At 43.4% G+C, this 21214-nt stretch overlaps 1 protein-coding gene across 5 annotated transcripts in view; it reads left to right on the forward strand.

Moving 5' to 3' along the window:
• Positions 1–21214, forward strand: part of CDHR3 (cadherin-related family member 3) — a 125817-nt gene that overhangs the window by 51634 nt on the left and 52969 nt on the right. For 3 of the 5 annotated variants that reach the window (XM_012721040.1, XM_012721043.1, XM_012721042.1), the window contains exon 2: positions 18911–19113. The exons of 1 other annotated variant lie outside the window; for it this stretch is intronic. In XM_012721040.1, coding sequence (XP_012576494.1) covers positions 19045–19113 — 69 coding nt within the window. In that variant the 5' untranslated portion in view covers positions 18911–19044. Of the gene's footprint in view, positions 1–18910; positions 19114–21214 lie in introns of those variants that run through there. One more of the 5 variants, XM_012721045.1, reaches the window with a different exon arrangement.

Genomic DNA, 21214 nt, shown 5'->3' on the forward strand with positions numbered 1-21214 from the left:
TTTTTTTTTTTTTTTTTTTTTTGCTAGATAAAGTAGTCTCTTCTTATCTACTTAAGCAACATTTGAAAACATAGTGTTCTTCTCTGCGGACTGAAAATATCATCTGGAGTTTTATTTGCATTATCAGTTTATTTAGCACATTCTTTCTCCTTAGCAACCACACTACTCCCAGGCCTTGCCCTTTTAATTAGTAACCTGTCACTGTATTTCAGTGCTTCTGTCAAGGCACACCAACTGACCCAGGAAGAATCAAAACATATCCAGTTGACATGGAAGAAAACATTTGGTAAGTTTCTCATAGCATTGGGCTGGCTAGAGAAACCATTCCTTGGGAACCAAAAGTGAAACCTAACTTAGTTAATGTGGAAAACCTAAGGGTCAGCTTGTTCAAGGAGGTGAAGTTGGCAAGGGAAGTGGGTGGCAAGGCAAAGCTATGGAACCCAAAGTGGGCCACTTGTTTTAAACTAACTCTTTTTTGCTTTTAAGTGTTAGTGCCCCATACCTGCCACTAACAGATGAAGGTTTTTTGTTTTTTTTTAAAGATTTATTTATTTATGCATACAGAACTGGGGTACAGGCCAGAGGTGCTGGGGTGGTGAGAGGACTCATCAGAGACAGAGTGGGGAGCAGAACAGGCAGAACGACAAAGTACACTGCTGAGGGGAGCAGCAGGCAAGACAGGAGAGGTCTGCTGCATCATGTGGATCACCTCTGGGTCTGGGGATCTAACTCATATTGAAGCTGCTATGGCTAGCTTGCAGTGCTGCATCCTAACCCATTGGGCCCCAGATGTAGAATTTTTGTATAGATTCACTCTTGTACGATCATATAATGACCAACTTGTAACATATGCCCAGTATAGTTCCATGCTGTATGGGTACAGTAATGAGCTGCCTTAATGATGCTCAATATTGGCAGAGGAGGAAAAAAAATAACATACTGATAAATGTAATGCAGGTTTGATAAATGCCAGTAAGTAGAATAATGCAGGATTTAGACATAATCCACAGCTAATGAAGTATGTATGACATGTGTGAGCTCGGGTTTCCACTGGCTAACTTAGTTAGATTCATCAAAGAAGCCTATTTGGAAAAGATGACATTTGAATAGACAAACCTGATTAAAATAAGAGGGTGAGATGTGAGCAATCCTAATCTAAAATGAAACTACATATCACCATTATTATGAACAGACAAATCAATTTGGTCATAATGCACAGCTCTTAAGTTCTTTGTAGGTGATGATAGTTACTGAAATATTGAGATAAATGAACTACTTCCCTAAAACTGTTCCCATCTATTAAATTGGGTCATGCACACAGAAATTTATTAAACACTTTTTTATTAACAGGTCAAATAGTTCCAGTCTGTCCTTACACAGGTGGACCGTTTGAGGTAGAAGCATCAACACCCCAGATGCAGGATTCCACTACATCACCTCTCAGAAAAAAGAACCAGAGTGCCTCTATCAGTGTATGGACACCAGACTGCATAGAGCCACGTGTCAGAGCCTGCCCTCAGAGCAGTGATGGTTAATTTCATGTGTCAACTTGATTTGACGGCAGTACCCAGATGCTTGGTCAAGCACCAGTCTAGATGTCACTGTGAAGGGATTTTTTTCAGAAATGACTAACACTTAAATTACAGACTGAGCAAAACAGATTACTCTCCATAACACGGGTGGGCCTCTTCAATCATTTGAAGGCCTTATGAGCAAAGATTAAGATTCCCCAAAGAAGAAGGAATTCTGACTCCAGTTGGCAAGATAGAATTTCTGCCTGAGTCCAATTCTCAGACTTATCAGTTTATTCAAGAGTTGCAACAATAACTCTTGAATTAGAAGAATGCTAGCCGGCCCTTCAGATTTTGCACATTAGTTTCCACAGTCATATGAACCAATTCCACAGTCATATGAACCAATTCTCTTCTCACTCACTTGCTCGCTCCCTCTCTCTCTTTCTCAACAAATACCTAAACAGGTGGAAATGACTTTGGAATTGGGTAAGAGTAGGGGCTGGACAATAAGCCTAGATTGCCTTGGAGAAATTGTTGGTAGAAATATGGATGTTAAGTGGCCCTCCCTGGTGGTGCAGTGGCTTAAAGCACTGCACTGCAAGCCAGCCATAGCTGCTTCAGTGCGAGCTCGATCCCAGCCCTGTAGGTGACATCTCCTGACTCGCCTGCTGCTCCCCTCATCAGTGTACTTCATCAATCTGCCTGTTCTGCACCCCACTCTGTCTCTGGTGAATCCTCTCCCTGCCCTTGCACCTCTGGGGCAGTTCTGTATGCATAAATAAATAAATCTTATTTTTAAAAAGGTTAAAAAAAATACGTATTACAGTGAAAGGAGATTATGGTGAAAACTAAGAAAAGAACTGTAGAGAAGGTTTCTATTGTCTTGGTAACACATCTAACATCTTAAATGGAATGTTGCCAGAAAGATGAATGTTAAAGGTGTTTCTGGTGAGCTCCTAGACAGAATTTTGGACAAAAACACAAATAAACATTATGGAAGATAATGTGAAGAGACCTAGGAAGAAGAAAATCATCTACTCTACAAGCCAAGTAGAAACCTGGAACAGATCCTTTCCTCACAGCCCTCAAAAGGAGCCAACATGCCAACATCTTGGTTTTGGATTTCTACCCTCCAGAACTGTGTGACAATAAGTGCCTGTTGTCAAAGCTGCCCAGTCTGTGGCTCTTTGCTGAAATGCTGCAGGCCTGTATGTCTCAGTCATTGCTAAGCCCTTTTGTAACCAGTCAGGTTCTCTAAGAACAGGTTCTGAGATAGATTTTGGGATGCAAAAAAATGTTAATTAGGGATCAAACCCTATAAAAAACAAATGCAAATGACATCAAACTAGTTCTATTTTTTTTAAATAATTGAATATCACAAAAGTATAGATGTTCTCCATTTATACTATTTGCACTTGTTTTCCCTCTCTAGTACGATCTAGCTTTCCCACAGCTGAGCAGGGAGCGCTGCTGGGGTGGGGGTCTTTTGTGTACCACCTTGCTCAGCTAATAGAGAAGAATGGCAAACAGAAAAAGTATTATGGCCAATCCACCCATCTTGAATACCTTTCCTTTCATCAATGGGAGTGCATTTCTAATATTTACCATATAATAATGAACCAATTTCACAATAAAAATCCATTTCTGACATTCACTCTGCTAATTAACAAAGCCTCAGGTATTTGGTGAGACATCGATCACAAAAGTTCTTGAGGTGACTGCCTCTGGAGTGTGGCTTTTCTGACAGAATATTAGCTGACTACCCTGGAGTGAATTTTTCATTAGAGCAACTGAAGACCATTAGAGTGAAAGCTTAGAGCTTTAATGAAGCAGCCTCATATGACTGCATCTACATTGGTGAAATACATAAAGTAAATCTCAGACATGCCATCAATCCCCACTAAGACTGAGATATGCTTTTTTTTAGGGTTTTTGACACTTACTCTTTGATCTTATCCAATTGTACTATCTTGGGGATTATTTAGTTGAAAGGAATACAGTATTCAAACTGTTTTTAAGTTTAATGGGAATTATAAGGATACAGCAATTTCACAGGCAGACTCCAGACACTGAGATTGACAATAAAGACTCTTTGGACTCAGAGGAGGGCTTCATGTTGGGATCTCAAACTTTTCCTGCCTCTCTTAAGGGGCCTCAGGCTCTCCTCCCTGTGTGTATACTCCTATCTGACACTTCTCTTCATCTCACACTTCATCAGCACCTTTCCTCTGTCTTGATTCTACATAGCCACTGAGTTGAGGCATCCACCATCATTTGACCATCTTCATGCCTCTTTTCAGAGAGAAAAAGTGAAAGGAAATGGTGATGGGCATAGCACTGCTTATGACCTTGCATCCCTTGGGTTTGCTGTACACTGTGGTCCAGTCATCTGTACTCAAGGGGATAATAAATGAACAGGGAAAATAATATTTCTCCTGCCTAGGGCTGTGGAAGGATATATTTCTCCCCCCACCCACCCCAAGAAGGTAAACATGGAGAGGAAACCTCTGGCCTGTACCTCTGGGATGCTCACCCTACTTACTGGCAGTGTGTATTACACCCCCCAGACATCCTCCTATACACACTTGTGTGTGTGCTTGCACACAGTTACGCACATCAATATGTGGTGTCTGTCAAGCCAACCCAAAAGTTGCTACCAAAGACCATGTATTCAAATGATGACATTGAAATGTGTATATATATATTATATGTCTTCCTTGATTTGGTTCATAGAGAAATGTTGTCTTGGTATTTTTCTCTGAAACCTCAACCACCTCAAACACCGAAGCCTCAAATACCACCTTTTCAGTTGTAATGAAAGCACGTCTGCATTGACTCTTCCTCAGCGATGACCAGTTCCACCAACTCTGGCTGCTGCAGTGTCTCTCTCACAGACCTCACACTGTCCACCACTGAGAATCAACTAGCAACTCAAAACCAACCCTGTTCTAAAGTGCCTCTCTGACAAAATGCTGGTCCTGTAACAACTAGACTTCAACATAGACCATCAACCAGGGAATCGACTCATAAAAGCAGTGCTGTCCTCTAGCCTGGGTACATAGAAACCTCAATTGTTCTCAGTGTTTTCTTTCATGCTTGTTTGTGTCATGTGGAATTTCCCAGGGACAATGGTGTGTCCCGTAACTCTCTGCCAGTATCCACGGGCAGGTGTAGTGACGCTGCAGAAAGCCCTGTGTCCAGCTTGCTGGCGCCTCCTGCTTCTCCCTGAACAGAGACAGGGCAGCCCCTGTCCAAGCCCAGCAGCTCTCAGATTCCCCGTTCTTTCATCTTTACCTCACATCCCTTTCACAAGGGTAGGGCCTTTGTCTCCAGCACAGGAAATGCAGAAAATGTGGAAGCGTTACAGGCAAGAAGGATCCTGTCAAACTAAAGACCTCAGAAATACTTAAAGAGAAATAAAATACTTGTTCTCTCCCAGACCCCACCTTGTTGGGGTATGAACAGGATAAAAAACAATCAATGGGGCTCCCTGCCCACCACCCTACATCCTAAAATGGAGTGTTTCTGTGAAGCTTTTTGTAAGCTGCAATGATCTAAAATAAACAGTTATCATTAATGTAGATGAAAAATTTTTGAGCATTTCCAGGCCGTCAAAATAATCTACTAAATCATACTCAATCACATACAAAGCCTAAAATAACAGTAAACTATAATAAAAGCAGGAATGATATGACAGATATATAGCCCATACAAAGCATAGCTCTTCCTCAATTTACAATGAGGTTATATCCCAATAAAATCACTTGTGGTTTCTTTTTAAAAATTGATTTATTTATGCACACAAGAACTGGGGTACAGGCAAGAGGTGTGGGGTTGAGAGGATTCACCAGAGACAGAGTGGAGAGCAGAACAGGCAGAGTGACTGAAGCACACTGCTGAGGGGAGCAGCGGGAGAGACAGGAGAGGTCTGCGTGCCATGTGGGCCGGGGATTGAACTCCTGCAACAGTGGCTGCAGACAGCTTCATAGTGCTGTGTTTTAACCTGTTGATGCCACCAGGGAGGGCCCCCAAGAAACCGATTTTAAATTGAAAATATCTTCAGCTGAAAATGCTGACTGGGAGCTGTGGCTCATTGCCGTTGCCCGTATCACATGATCGTAGCTCACCATAACTGTAGTTTATACTGAGTGAATATTGCTTTCACATCACCGTAAGGCTGAAAAGTCATGAAATCAAACCGTAGTAAGTCAGGGGCAGCCTGGAGTGCCCCAAAAGGAGCTTGTCAGCAGTCGCCCTCGCTGAACAGGTTCCTACTGCTATTGCAAGACAGACACTGATGGGTTATTTTTGTCTTTTGACTTTTGTTATCACAGTGGAAATCCTCTTTGGATTTCTTCCAATTAACAAACAGGTACCAATATAAGTCTTTCATAAAAGCAAAGTAACCTCACTTAAATTTTTTGAGAAGTGAGGATGCTTGTATTTACCCATTCCCTCCCTTATCTTTCTAAATTTCAAGAGAACTCACTGACTTACAAGAATAAATAGGTAGGTGTTGGCCAGAGGATTTTCTCCAGATTCTGCTTTTTGGAGTAGTAGCCAAAAGGGAGGGCCCTGAATAAAACCATTCATTTTTTCAGTTTGCCCTCCATCTTGCTTGTCCTGACAAGTGTTCTCAAAGGGACCAGACCTGCACGAGTAAGCTTATTGCACTGCCCCTTGTCTCGCGGCCCAGAGGAACCCTACCATGATGCAGGGCCACACTGCTGTCTGGCTGCTTCCTGAGCCACTGTTTCTCTGCCTCTTGCTGCCTCCAGGTGTCTGTCTCGGTCTGTGGGTGACTTCACGAAACCTCTTTCATTCCTGATGACTAAACCCCACCCCACCCCACCCATCTGCCCAGTGACTGAAAGTGGGACTTGTTACAGCAGCAAATGACAAATGAAAGAAAAAAGCAAACACAGATTTGACTTCTAGTTCTGTAAGTTCTTGCCCTGAACCCCTCTTCCTATAAAACCATTTTTATAAAATTTCATAAAATTCGTTTTCAATGAATACAGGGTAGTAGAAGAGAGCACCATTCTATTTAAAAGGACACACACGCTATTTTTGTAAGTGAGTATTCTGTGCAGCCCCATAAGGGGCCAGAGGGGCTGCCAGTGCGTGGTGTGGAACCCAGACCGTGGAGCCAAAAGGCCTGACTCTATTGCTTCCTGGATTGTGGCCTTGGACAAGTTACTGAACTTTCTTGAGCCTTCAGTGTCCCCATCCAGTAGGATAGAGGATATTGGTGTAATCAGCTCAAAGCTATTATGAGGATTAAATGAGTTAATACATAGTGAGTTCACAGAAAATTGTCTGGCACATAGAAGATGCTATATACATGCTTTGCTTTTATTATCATAGGTTGTTATGTAAGATTTCAGCTTCCATCATAAAAATTTGGTTATCAGAACTTTTAAGTGGGAAGTAAGTCTAATTTATCAGTTACCTCTAATAAATACTGAGCTACTTCCAAAAAAGATTTCAAGCACTGAAAAAAAGTCAACCAAAAAGTCATTAATGAGGGTGTTTTTAAGGAATAATAGTTTTTTTTTTTATCTTGTTTATGCATACAGAGCTGGGGTACAGGCCAGAGGTGCAGGGGCAGTGAGAGGATTCACCCGAGATAGAGTGGGGAGTAGAACAGGCAGATCAACGAAGTATACTGCTGAGGGGAGCAGTGGGCAGGTCAAGAGAGGTCTGCCATGCTATGTGGATCACCTCCGGGGATCAAACTCATGCTGAAGTGACTTTAGCTTCTTAGTGCTGTGCTTTAACCCGTTGTACACCAGAGAGGGCCTGGAATTATAGTTTTAACCAAAGGGGAAAAATGCTTCTCTTTTGGTTGTTTATCATGATAATGATAGAAGCATCCCAACCTAGAAACTGGGAGATGTTGGTAACAGTGATGGGAATGATGTGGCCTGCAGTCACTGGGAAGTTCAATAACACCGTTTTGAGCAGCTGTGATACACTAGGACGATACCTCACACAGATGATCCCTTTGGTTCTCACAGTGAGCTCTGCAATGGAGAAGCACTGTTTTTTCACACATGGCAAGTGAGGGGCTGGGTCAAGAGTCTGAGTAACCTGGTCAGGCACAAAGCAGGTGAATGGAGGGAACAGGGTTTAAAGCTAAGGCCACTGCCAAAACCTGTGGGCTTCCTCATCTGCCCCCTCCTGCCTTGATCAAACAAGGTGCTTAGCCCCCCCCCCCCCAACCCCCCGGGTTCTGTAGAGGAAAGGTGAAAGAACTGGTGTCTTTTAACTCTTCCCATTTGGATGAGGAAGGGTAGGCCCGGGATCAAGACCTTCAAGTCTGTGGAATTCATTTCACTTTCTGATGTGCAATAGAGGCTGGAAACAATGAGCCTGACCTTAATTCAAATAGTAAGCTTTATGTTCAACAAAGAAATGTAAACAGGGTTTTAATTGATTCATGTGCTTACCATGGTGGTTCATTTATTGTTGTCTTCTCTGTAACAGTCTCTGTCTGGGTCTTGGTATGGGTGTCTGGGATGGCAGAGAGAATAGCACAAGGCAAGGGAGTGGAGAGTAAATTTAGTAATCCTGCAGTGTTTAGCTCAAGCTATGTATCAGTAATGTTACATATGTCAACCTAAATAAAGAGGTAAACTGAGGCAAGTGAAAAAAAAAACAAACTGAATTTATTGAGGAATCACAACTCAGGAAAAACATGCTCCATCAACTCCCTGGAATGTTTGGGCCTGGGCTGTATCTATGGCTCTGAGAGCAAAGAGGGGAAGTCCAGCCAGAGTCCAAGCAGTATGTTTACTGATTTGAGGAAAGAGAGATCCTTGCCAGATGTTCATTGGTCGGTAGCTAAATTTCTGTTGTTTGTAAGCCACAAATTTAGGGTAAATCAGTCTCAGTTTTAACTTCCAGTCGCTGATGGTATAGGGTGAGAGACTGTCCATTTCATATCCTCTGATTCCATTTTAGTTTGAAATCCTTTCACACACGTGAAGCATTTCCAATGCAAAAGAAGAGCTTCTCTGGCCCTGAAGAACTAGCTGAGGCTGGCTGGCGACAGATGTATGAGAGCTAGTGCGGTGAGCATGCCAGTACAGAGACCCCACGGAAGACCTGAGGGGGCTGGTTTCCATTTCTGCAAGCAGCTTTGTGGCTGCTACCACCGTGAGTGTGGGTCCTGCCCTGAGTGCTCTCTTCCTGAGGGTACCTGCCATGGAGGGGAGCAGGAGTGGTGGCTCCTGGGGTCCTGTACTCAGGTTTGCATCCTGGATGCCCCCAGTTCCAGCACTGGACTAAGGATCACCACAGACAGAATGTTTGCGCATCTATGGAACTGACAGGGTTCTCTGGCCAGTCCCCCAGTACCTGAGGAAATGCAGAAGGAACTGAACTCACAACTGAACTGAGCTCTCAACATTTGCAGCAGTGCTTCCATTTCTCACTTGAAGTCTATAATATTTCAAGTATGTTATAGATTATGTAAGGATATAGGCTGATAACTATCTGTAGTATGTGTGTTCTGAGTTCTAAATCAACAAATATGTGGAGCACAACCCTTCAGCTTGCAAATTAGGCACTTGTGTGGGATCCAGGAAAGGCCCTTTAAATATGTTAAGGGCCTGCTAGGTATCTACCCAAAAGACACAAAAACACTGGTTCAAAAAGATACCTGCACCCCCATGTTTATTGCTGCCTTATTTACAATGGAAAGACATGGAAACAGCCCAAATGCCCAAAAGTGGATGACTGGATGAAAAAGATGTGGTACATATACACCATGGAATTTTACTCATCAACCAAAAAAAAGAAACACATGCCTTTTGCAGCAACATGGATAGAGCTGGAAAAGATCATGCTTAGTGAAATAAGCCAGAAAGAAAAGGAAAAATACCGGATGGTTTCACTCATAGCAGGAGTATAACAGACCAGGTGAGAAAATATGAACAGCCATATACCAGAGACATTTTGTGGGGGTGGAGTGGGGATTGGGATCAAAAACAGTCGGGGGAGGAAATGCACTGGACTATGGTGATGGCACATGGGTGATTTGGTGTTGGGAAGCCCACAGGGATTACAAATGAGATGAAAAAATGCAAAAAATGATGTAAAAATAAATTTATATTATTTAAATAAAAAATAAAAATGACTTAAAAAATATCTTAAGGGCCTGAACCACTGCGATGTAGGAGAAGGCTGTCCAGGTTTTTCAAGTGCAGATGGAGGGGTGCTGGCCTCAAAGGTTCTGGTCTTGCCTTGGAGACACCCTCTTCGTCTCACCTGGCTGAGACCCTGGTGGACCTAGGGGGTCTCAACACATCATCAGTCAGGGACAGGAGCCAGTCACCTCATGGGTCACACCGCTACTGTTCTTGGTGCCAGAAACACATGGTTTCAGGATGTAGGAGCTGACAAATGGAAGACAGAACATCATAGTGACAGAAACGACTTCAGGGCTGGAAACAGAAGTTACAATCACTGGAGAAAAAACACCCACGACCAATTCCAAAAATGACCCTTTGACTCCAGGTTGATGAAGGAAGGGGAGACTCACCCTATCCTGCTGAAAAGAGGGCAACACATAGAACTGGGTGCAGTCAGGCTAAAAATTAAACAGATGTGAGTTTCTTTAATTCAAAGGCTTAATTATTCTGACGTTTTCCATAACTTCATCTGGGCCATCACTTCAGCTTTAATTATGCATAATGAAATGGATTATTTACAGTAACTAATATGACAGGAAAAACTGAGAGGTGAGAATTGGTAACTTGGCAACTGTTCATTCGTACTTTCTTTCCGTCCATGTCTATTGAGTGCCTACTGTGTTTCAGCTTTTGTCATCGTCCAATATGGGGGGGGGAAGTGTCATGAGAGTTACTTACTACTCTCTTTCACTTCATTATTTCACATACTGCCTGCATTAATACCCCATGGCAGGTATTATTTTCTCTTATTTATATAAGCGCAAGAGGGATTCTGAAAGTTGGTTAATTTGCCTAAGGTCACTCAGCAAAGCCTGCTTGTTGCCATCTACTTCAGACAGAAACCCATAGACTGTCATTCTGAATCTTAAGTTCTACTTCATGTAGGAAAAGTAACTTTTCCTAAGAGAAATTTGTTTGCTATTTTTAAGTAGGAAACGGAGTGATCAAAAGTGTGCTTCGAGGATGTCAACCTGACAGTTCTCTGTAAGATGCAGTGAGACCATCAAGGCAGTCGGGGCCTTAGCCCCGGAGTGGTGGTAACAAAACTGGGAAGAGACTGGTGGAAGCCAGAAGGGGCTGCACAAAGGTGTGGATGTGCCAGGCCAGGAAGAGAGACATCCTCGTTGTTCAAGGTCAGGGAAGTAGGAAAGGAAGGCCCCAGTTTGGTCACTGACTAGACTGGACAAGTCACTCAGCTTCCCTGCAGTTTCCTTTTGCCTAGACGGATTCTAACCTGCTTATGAGTAGTCTCAATTCAGGGTCATAGAAACTGAAGGTTTTGTTTTCCCTCCAGTCATTGTTTTCAAATGATCTCTGTTAAATCTCCCTTTCTTGTCCTTCCTGTCTTACTTTCTGGTCTCTTTCAGTTATGTATTGTCCATGATGGTTTTTACAGCTTCCATTCCACAGTGGCCTTAACTCTCATTTCTTGACATGCTCCTGCCCTCAAACCTTTCATAGATTCAGTTGCATTTGTATCCTGTGCAACTGGAGCCACACCCCGCCCTAAGAGTTTGAAGCGTGAATGTGGGGTATTGTTGGCTCTGAGCAACCTCCTCTTAGCTGTCTTTGCTGGGGGTTATAGACAGGTGGGGAGGAGGGAGACTTAAAGGAGCCAGGTGGCTACCAGGCTGACACTCACTGCTCTTTCTGGACTGGAGGTGCTTGCTCCCTGGCTCATGCTCACCAACCGGCCAGTGGTGACCTCCATGGAGCCAAATGTTAGTTCACTTATGGGGCACACCTGTATTCTCAGGGAGGCAATGGCTCATACCCTGCTCCCCAGGCTGGGCTGTTGGGCTCCCTCCCTGAGCAGGTTGTTCTCGAACATGAAGAGCAGCAGGGAAGGTCCAAGTGCAGCTTTCTTTCTTCTGCTGTGCCCACCGCCGCCACACTCCCTCTGCCTACAGTAGCTCCTCTGCGTGAAGCCTGGCCTCTAGGCTCCAGCCCTGTCTCATTGAGCAGCCCTGTGCGCTCACACAGGACTGAGTGCATGGGGCCTGAAAAGCCCATGTAGGGAAGCGCCTGGACCTGAGGGCAGACCTCATCTGTCCCCTGTGGTGAGAGGCCTCACAACTAACTGCAGTAACCTCCCTGCACTGACATCTCTGAGGACAGCGTGCAGAGGTACGGGGTTATTCAATGCAGTGTCTGTCACAGGGATCTGCCTGGAGGAGGGGTCTGGTCTCAGCTCTTGGCTTCAGTTTGGATCCAACTCTGAGTCCTGTTCATCAAGTCAGAGTGTGTTCTTGCTGTCTCAGAAGCAGGTAATCAAAAACAAACAGTCCTGTGGTGTTTAGAGTCTCCCTTAGTTACCACAAAGCATCTGTTTGATTTCTTGCATGGCAACAAGACCAGGAGGGGAAGATGAGTGGCATCTGAAACAAACTTTGGTATAAAGTGGGATTCTCGCCCAGAAAGAGGTGAATTGCCAAATATGCAGTCAGCAGTCACTCTCCTGGCTCTCCTGGGCTTGGTGTCAGGTAGGAATTCCACTTTGCCACCTTGCTTGGCTTACTCAGTTAATATAATAATCATTGTATGATAAAAATCCTGAAAGAGGAAATCGCCTCTGGCAGACCTTGTTCGACAATGGGCTTATCTATGCTAATGAATGAGATGATGTGGGAAGCTGGGGAGGGGTTCCTTGGAGAAAAAGCCTCCCCAGCGAAACTACAATCTGTTTTATGTTGGTACAGGTTTCTTTTTCTGTCTTTTAACTGATCTGAGCTGGAAGACCTGAGATCTAAGGATAGGGAAATAATTCTCATAGCCGAGTTTTGTGTTTAGAATGAGTCAGTCTTTGTGGGGACTCTGGCCTTTTTCAGGAACCTTTTGGGAGCAACTTGAGTTTGACCAATCATACTGTGGGAAAACTGAGGTTCTCAGGGGCTTTTAGCAACAAAAAAAGTCTTTTGATAGAACCAATATAGTGCTTTTTACATCCCTTCTTCCTTATTCAAGAGCTCTGAGAATCTTGGGTGATCTTTTTAATGTTGTCAACTTGGATCATTGAAAATGAGCTTTTTAAATGAAATCTTAGGTCGAAAAATGTAGTATTATGCATAATGTATGGAATTCAATCATATTATATTTGCAGATTAATATAGAGTTAATTTACATCTTTCATGAGTTACATGATAAAACACTTAGGAGTATCTGATACATAGTTAATGCTTACTAAATGTTAGTGATTATGATGATACTGAGTCTTTCTGTCCAGAATAGAGTTCTTACACTTGTGCAAATCCTCACTTGTTTTCCTTAGGAGTGTTTTGAGATTTCCTTACCAGCAAACTTGAATATTCTGATTATGTTTATTTCTAGTTGTTTCTTTTTCTTCTTATTTTTTTGCACTAGTAAGTGGGATCTTTTGTCTCCTTATATGTTTTCATCGTTGTTTTATGTTTATGGAGTCTATGAATAAATTATCTTATTGTTTGTAATGTTTTTTCAGTTGATTCTCAAGCATTTTCCAGGTTTGACAATAATAAATATTTATATATATATATCCTACTCCTCATCAAATTACTGGACCTCCACCTTCAGACCATTGTTAGATTTTGATGAATGGACGGCCTTTTTTTCTTCCTGCATTAAGCATGATGCTAGTTTTTGGTGTGAAATAAAAATATATGGTAAGGTGATAACTTTTAATCCTTTGGGTATTTTTCAATCAAAATGGATTTTTGAATTTTTGAGGTGATTGTTTTTTCAAGATCTATGCACATGACCATTTTATTTTCTCCTTGTCTGTTAATAAGATAAATATATTATTGGTTTGCCTAATATTGTTCTCTTTGATCTTGGGCTTTTAGACTCACCAGAGGGCAAGAAATCTGAAAATGAAGCTGGGACTTGGGCAACTCAGATTCACTTGAATTAATATTCGAGATTTTCCCAGAAACTTGAGTTTTAGAGAGCATAATCATTCGAATTAAGAGGTGACATTTTTTTATTGTTACTGGTAAAAGAGCGAAGTTCAGAAGAACCCAAGGTCTCAAACTGAACACTATCTATCATTTGGGACTTTATTATCAGCTGTGTGAAGAGAATAGATCACAGAGGTTTGTGAGACATACTTGAGATTTCTCTTTAAAACCTCACTCTAATCCCTCCCTCACCAAAGACTATGCTCAGTACCATGCTTTTGCTTCCCCGGGGTCAAGCCCCATTTTGTGATGCAGACTATTTCTCTCCTGCATTCTTTTGTCAGTATAAGACCCTGATCTTTACCTAGTGTTGGAACATTCGAGTCCCAGAAGATTAGGATAAGGATGCAGCCACATACGCCAGTGTCCTCCTTCTCATTTAATGGTCTAGTCCTGTTAAAAAAGAGGTAAAGGCCCAAAATGGAGTCTGCCAAGCTAAGTTCCACATCACCAAACTGGGACTTATTAACTAACTTAGTTACAGTTCCAGCCTCCCCCAGTAATATAATCTTAGCCCAGGCAATCTGGAATTTCCTGGTCAGCATTAGTGAGCTAATTGTGTCATGGACCTCATTCATCTCTCATACTCCCAAATGAAGGTGGCCTTGCCTGGAGCAATCTGTTCATTCCTGATCTCCAATCTAACACTGTCCCAACTGAGCTGTTTCAGCCCTGTGTCATTCCTGATCTCATCCCCTTTCTGCCTATAACAGCCTTTCACTTCATCCTGTTATTTGGCGCTCCTTTCTACCTACTGGATGCTTACCTGCTCAGGAAAGACTGAATAAAGTCCATGAGAACTTTAAAATTTACCCAGTTGGGTTTTGCTTTTCTTTACCACAACTATGTATCTCACCTGTCCTATGCAGCCTTTCCAGATTGCCCTAGCACTTGCTGGGGGCTATTCCTGCCACAACCTGGAGCTCTTCCTGCACATGGAATGCAGGCCACGGGTTTAATACAATACTTATCATAGAGTAAATAGTCAACAAAACATGACATCAGTCATCCTACCATAGTTCACTTATGTATCTGACCTCCTCATCTAGAATGTCTTCTCTGAAATGGTAAATTTCATATCTCTTATTTATCTGTTCTTCCTGAGTGTCACATCTACACAAGGTATCCCATAAATATTTGTTGCATTTTGTTGATCGTCAACCCTTTTGGATGGTGATGGTGTTGCTTTTTCACTTTATTGATTCTCCCTCAAATGCAGAAATTTAGATCTTCTGCCTGTTTTATATTACACTTAAATTCACTTCTGTCCTTTACACTTCCTGTTAAGGTGAGGGAAAGGAGACACTTTCTCTCTAGGATGCAGTAGTGTCCCATTCCAATAATCGCTTACAAAGGAGGTCTCCCAAGAACATAAGCTAGACAAAACTCCCAACTGTAACAAAGGAAAAAATCGAGAAAAAAGTCTTCTGGCTCCCTCAGTACTAAAGGACAATGTGTCATTTCTAGAAGATTGGGGACTTAACAAAGGCCCTTTGTATATTAGCTCCACTGCACACTAAGGCTGTCTAAATTACATTCCCTCAGGGAAAGGACATCCCCTCACACTTGCTGAACCCCATCATAACTTTGGTATCAGAGGTTCCGGGCAGCCATCTTCCTCCCCAGTAACTGTGCTCTGGAGGCCTTAATTTTGCCAACACAGACTCCCAGGAGAAGGCCTTGTGGGTCCCTTTCTGGCAAGGCAGTGATTTTGCTCATTTTGAAACAAGCCAGCACATCATCTATCCAGATCGCAACCACAAGCAAGATGTTTCATTGGGCTCATTGACTGATAATAAATCTTTTGCATGCTTCTTCTCTTTCAAAGTGTACGCTTCAAGCAATTCTAATTTGATTCTTAATTAAGATGCATGTGTAAGTCAAATTCCATTAACGCCTCCCTCTTGCTCTCCAGCACTCAGACCACCAGTGAAAGTTTGGGGAGCCCAGCTTTGGAAGGCAAGCTCCTGGTGTCTTCAGAGGTGCTAGTCTCTGGCCCCTTGCCTTCCCTCTGTTGCTGCTGGCTGTGTGGCCATAGACACATCCCTTAAACTTACCTGGGTTGAGCATTTTGTGAATTGTCTATCTTATTCAGTGTTTTATTTTTAGGGTATGGACTCTAGCCATACTTATTACTATTGTTGCTGTTGCTCCTACTATTATTGCTACTGGTACTTTTTTCTAAGAGCCACAGAGCTTGAGGAAAAAGGTGCTAAACTAAAAGCTGGGAGATTCCAGCTTTTTAGTTCCCAGAGTGTATATGTACCATTGTTTTTAAGATTCAAGTTCAAGACCCTGATACACATTACTTTATACTGGGAGGAGAGGCCATCAGATAAAGAACAGACCACCCTCAGCAGCAATGTCAGCAGAAAGAACATGTCCCAGGGCACAGTCCAATTTCATACATCCATGGCATAGGCAGTTCTACCACAAATTGCTTGAGGCACACCGGGTATATCCACTTCTTCTAAAATACCTCCCTCACTGCCATTCGAAATATGGCCTTTCAAGGAGGGCTGTGAAAAGTTCTATAAATAGCAAGAGGTGACATGGAGCTGTGCAAAGATCCCTGTCATGGGAATCAGATGCCTTGGATTGGAAGACTGGTACCTTCACGATACTAATCTTCAAACTCAGGGCTTATCAAAGTTACAATGAACATACAACCAAAACGCTGGGCACTCTCCAGCAATGAAAACCAGAAGCTGTGAGCTGGGGATGTTTGGGGAACTGTGCTTCTCTAGCCTTTCCAGCCTTTCCCGAAAGAAAACACATGGTGATCTACATTCAGAGTGAGGCTGTGAGAGGCCTGGGTGAGGCTCATACTCGCAATACACCCAGCAAGCACATACTCCAGCACAGCTCCTTATGTTGTACTCGAAACATCTGGGGTGAGGATTCAGTCTCTCATTGACCTCCAGTCCCTTCTTGCTTCAGTTTCACAGGTCACAGAATCACCACGATGCAGCACATGTGCACGGTCCTGCAGGAGGTCCGTGTGCTCTGGTAGCCGCCATGCTCCGCTGTGCATGCCAGAGCCCAGCACAGCTACTCCCAGCCATTGTCTCTAGTGTGTGAAATGGCAACAGCCATGCCACATTCTAGGACTGTTTTAGAGGGAATGAAGTCAGGCAGTAAAGCAGCTAGCACGATGCCCAAGATGCTTAGTAAATGCAAGTGGCTACTTGTTTCCATTTATTCATTTGGGCTGGCACTACCGGAACCTGGTTTACTCCTGAGAAAAACTGAGTGAGTTAGAGCCTGGTTTAAATATGGACTTGGCTGGAAGAACACAAGTCACTGTGCTGGGTCAGAGGCAGCAAGAGAATGGTGGTGGTAGTGGGGGTCCTTCCAGACAAATCCCTCTTCTCTTCTTTTGCACGTGACTTTCCCTGTTCAGCTGAAGAGGGAAGAAGTGCTCTGGTAAACAGCTTAGGGGCCCTGTGACTTTCAGTTGTGGAAAAAGAGGACAGAGGGAATTATGCCTAAAAATCCAACCCAGCAAAGCAATCGATTATCTTGCTCATTTGAAAATCTATTTAGGAGAACTTGTTGCCCCTAAATACTCCACGCGTACTATTTTGCTCCGGGTTTTTATTGCAAGAACGTGGAAATGTGAAAGGCACTTTTAATAGATACAAAAAAATCCATTTGTATTCATATCTCCCTAAACCTCAGCTGTTTTGAAATTTCTGAGTCCTTGCATAGTCCTTGTCCACGAAACTAGATAATTCGGAGAGCAAAAGTAACATATGCATAATGTACTTTATTCTCTACATGAAGTAAGATGATTTTAAGTTAGTGAAAGCGTGTATCACTGTAGATACTTATATTTCCTATTTTCCTGTTTCCGTTCTCTTCCATTTACTCCTTCCTCCAATTTGTTTTTTAATTTTTCTTTTTTCCCCACCACCATCCCTCACACCCCTTTGACTCTTCTTCCATCTCCTCTCCCTCTTAATTTCAGAAGCCTCACTGTGTATTAGTGTCAGCTATTTTTTGTAAGTATTTTGCTTTGTTGAAATGTTCACTATGTAAATGTCCAACATTTGTTTTTGTCATTCTGATGCTTTACTACACAGAATTCACCCAGAGTCCTTCTGTTGGGCTGTAAATGGCATCATTTCATCTTTCCTTGTGGCTGAATAATATTCCATGTATGTCTAAATCTTAACTTCTTAATCTACTCTGTCAGTGGGTGGTTGTTTCCATGCCTTATTACTGCAAATAATGCTGCATTCTGTGGCTTATAGTTACATCACTACCCTTTCTGTCTCTAACATCACACGGCCTCCTTCCATCTGTGTGTGTGTCTGTGACCTGTGCTCTTCTAAGGAGAGTAGCCATTGGATTTAGGGCCCCCCTAATCTGGCGTGACTTCTCTTAGGTGATTACCATACACTTGCAAAGACCGTTTCAAAATACGGTAGGGTATAGACTAAGGTTCCGGTGGGCACAAATATTGGGGAACACATTATTCAATGCCCTCCAGTGAGAGGAAGTCTTATTGCTCATGTCTGTACTGAAAGTTTTGTAGATTGTCCCGAGGCTTTAATGGAAGAAACATACTTTCTCTTAAATTATAAACACCCTATCTGTCTGTAATGCAGCCCAAGGCAGTCCACGTGTCTTCACTGAGCCATTCTCCTCTCTGTGAAGTGGGAGTTACCCTAACCACAGAGGGGTACTGATTGGCCTCCCTCCATGATGCCCATAACATCCATGAAAAAAATACTTGTCTTTGAGGTTCCTTAAGCACATGGGGAGAGCTACCCCACTTGCAGAGCTCTCCAGCCACGTGCCTTCCATTCTCAGATAACCTCATTGACCAAGCACTGACACAGAGAAGGAGGAAAATAAACGTGTAAGCCACAGGACCCTTGTAAGACAGGTGTCCTGGATTGACCAGGGCCTGCAAGAGGACGTCTTTCTCCTAAGACGTCTTGTTCCTTTTTCCCTGTCTTTTCACAAAGGCTGAGAGAAACGAGAAGGGAAGAAGGAGACAAGAGAAAAGCAGCAGATTTATTTACAGAATAACAGAAGGGGATCTCATGGCTGCTTGCTAGCAGTTGTTTTCCTGGCATTCAGGGGAATCTCACATTCCCATTTCCAGTTCTTGGCAAGAGTATTCATTCTTGGGCAGTGACCAGGTTTCGACACTGCCCTGAGCCATGAGTGGAAGCTGCAGGCCAAGCTGTCCAGTCCCTGTTCCCAGCGCAAGGCTCTGTGCTCATGTCGTTTTGCATCCTTTCCACACCCACAGGGGGAGAGGCGCTACACCTAATCCACTTACCCGCTACAAGCAACGTGGCAGAGAATCCTCCACCTGAGACTTCAGTGCACAGGTTTTCTGTGAACTTGTCCGTCTCCCTGTCACCTGTGCTCCCAGGCTTTCCCATGATAATCAATTCAAGTCCCCTGACTGAAGCCTTCAGGGTGAACTGGCTGTCAGGCACCAACTTTGAGGTAAGCTCCTCGTACTCCCCATGGGCGATGTCTGCAAGGAGGGCCCTGAGGAAGAGGGTGCATGGTGTTGGAGCCCTGTGATGATTTCTTCTTCCTGTGGTTAGTCTCCTGTTTTGTAAGGTTCACAAGTCCAGTTCTGAGCTTCCCAGAGCCCTTTGTGCCAGATAATCCTGGAGACTTTAGACCCTATTTCTTGGATAATTCAGACCCAGGCACTCACACTCAAGAGCCATGTCACTACTGCTGTTCTCCTGGTTGTCCTATGAATACTTTGCAGAGTTGTCACTTCCTCTTAGGTAGAACAAACCTGCCCATGGCGTGTTTTCCTCTGGGGAACTCAGGGACACCTTCAGGCCCAGGCACGGGACCTACATGAACCGCTGTCCCTTCCCTTCCTCTGCTGGCGTGGGAGCCTCTAGCTGTGCCATCAGCCTTGCTGCTGATCCTACCTGCCTTTGCCCAGGAGTTCTGGTAGAACCCAGAGGGCTCAGTCTGCACGGTCTAGCTCGGTTGCTCCCTTGAGATGTATACCAGATGTTCTTAAGCAAAGCTCATTGTAAGAATCACTAGGGAAGTTTTTAAAAAGTGTGTGTAGCTGGGCCCAGAGCGCACACATCAGCCAGTCTCATCTCAGCATCCGGTGTCTACCCTCAGGGTGCAGTTGCTGGCTCTGTGACTCCCTTGCCCCATCTACCTGCTTTCCTGACGTCTGGCTCACCCTTACAGCTGCTGGCCTTCCTGTCCACCATGGCAGTTGCCTGCACTTAACTTACAGGGCACATCGTGGACCTCAGAAACTGCTTTACATATATCTCGATCCTCAAAATGACCCAGTGATTTTATTTGTATTATTATCACTTCTCACAGGTGGGGAAAATGAGGCAAAAGTTAGCAGAGAGGGTAAATAACTTGTCCCAAGTTGTTCAAGTTATTAAGAAGCTGAATTGAAATTGGAGCTCCTGAACTCGCATTACTTTATAAGCAGTTTTATTGAGCTATAATTCACATAGCGTACAATTGACTCATTTAAGGTGTGTGATTCAATGGGATTAACTATATTCACAGACTATCACTGCAATCTAATTTTAAATCATTTCATTACTCCAAGATGAAACCCCATAACCACTAGTAGTCTCTCCCCTTTCTCCTCTCCCCCTCTCCTCACCTCCCCCCCACTTCTTGGCAATGACAAATCTACATTCAGTCTTCATGGATCTGCTTATTCTGGACACTTCATGTGAGTGGGGTCATATTACATGTGATCTTTTGGACTTCTTTCACTTACACATGAAGTTCCAGAGGTCATCCCTGTTGTAGCATGGATTAGTACTTCATTCACTTTTATGGTTGAATAGTATGCCACTCTGTGGATAGACCACATTTTGTCTGTCCATTGAATGACAGACACTAGGGTTACTTTCACTTGAGAACTCTCGTTCTTGGCCTTAATGGTCTACTGTTCAAAAGCATCACCATACTATTTCAATGTATGAGATTCCAAAGCCTGGGCACATTCTGATCTCTTGATTGTTGTTGTCAACACTGATATTGTCATTATTTCCAACTTTGTATTCCAATTTTAGAAACAAGATAACAAAGAGATAGCAAGGCTAATTGGTTTGGCCAAGATCTTAAAGCTATAAAAGGAGGAAATGAGAACTTAAAACTCAAGTCTTTTGATTGCCAATCTTAGGCTAAAACAGATCCCTCAAGTCTTTCTCACTGGGGTGTGCACTTCCCTCATTCTGTGAGATTCAAACCTGATTGTCATTCAAAGAAGAATTCCATGCTATTCCTGATCTCAGAAATGGTGAATTTCTTAGCCCCACAGCTGACCAAGGCCCAAAAGCCCAGTACTTTGTCCCAAATCTGGTGCCTTCCCTGCAGTACACTGTATACTAGGAGAGACCACAGTTCACGTATCCTGAAACTTCTTTTAAGAATAGTTTGCTTCCTGGCCCTCCCTGGTGGTGCAGCGGGTTAAAGCACAGCACTAAGAAGCTTAAACCACTTCCACATGAGTTCGATTCCCGCCTGCCCGGAGGAGATCCACATGGCGCGGCAGACCTCTCCTGACCCGCCCACTGCTCCCCTCAGCAGT

The sequence above is a fragment of the Condylura cristata genome, unplaced genomic scaffold, assembly GCF_000260355.1.
Source record: "Condylura cristata isolate star-nosed mole 26May11 unplaced genomic scaffold, ConCri1.0 scaffold00005, whole genome shotgun sequence".
Lineage (NCBI taxonomy): Eukaryota > Metazoa > Chordata > Mammalia > Eulipotyphla > Talpidae > Condylura > Condylura cristata.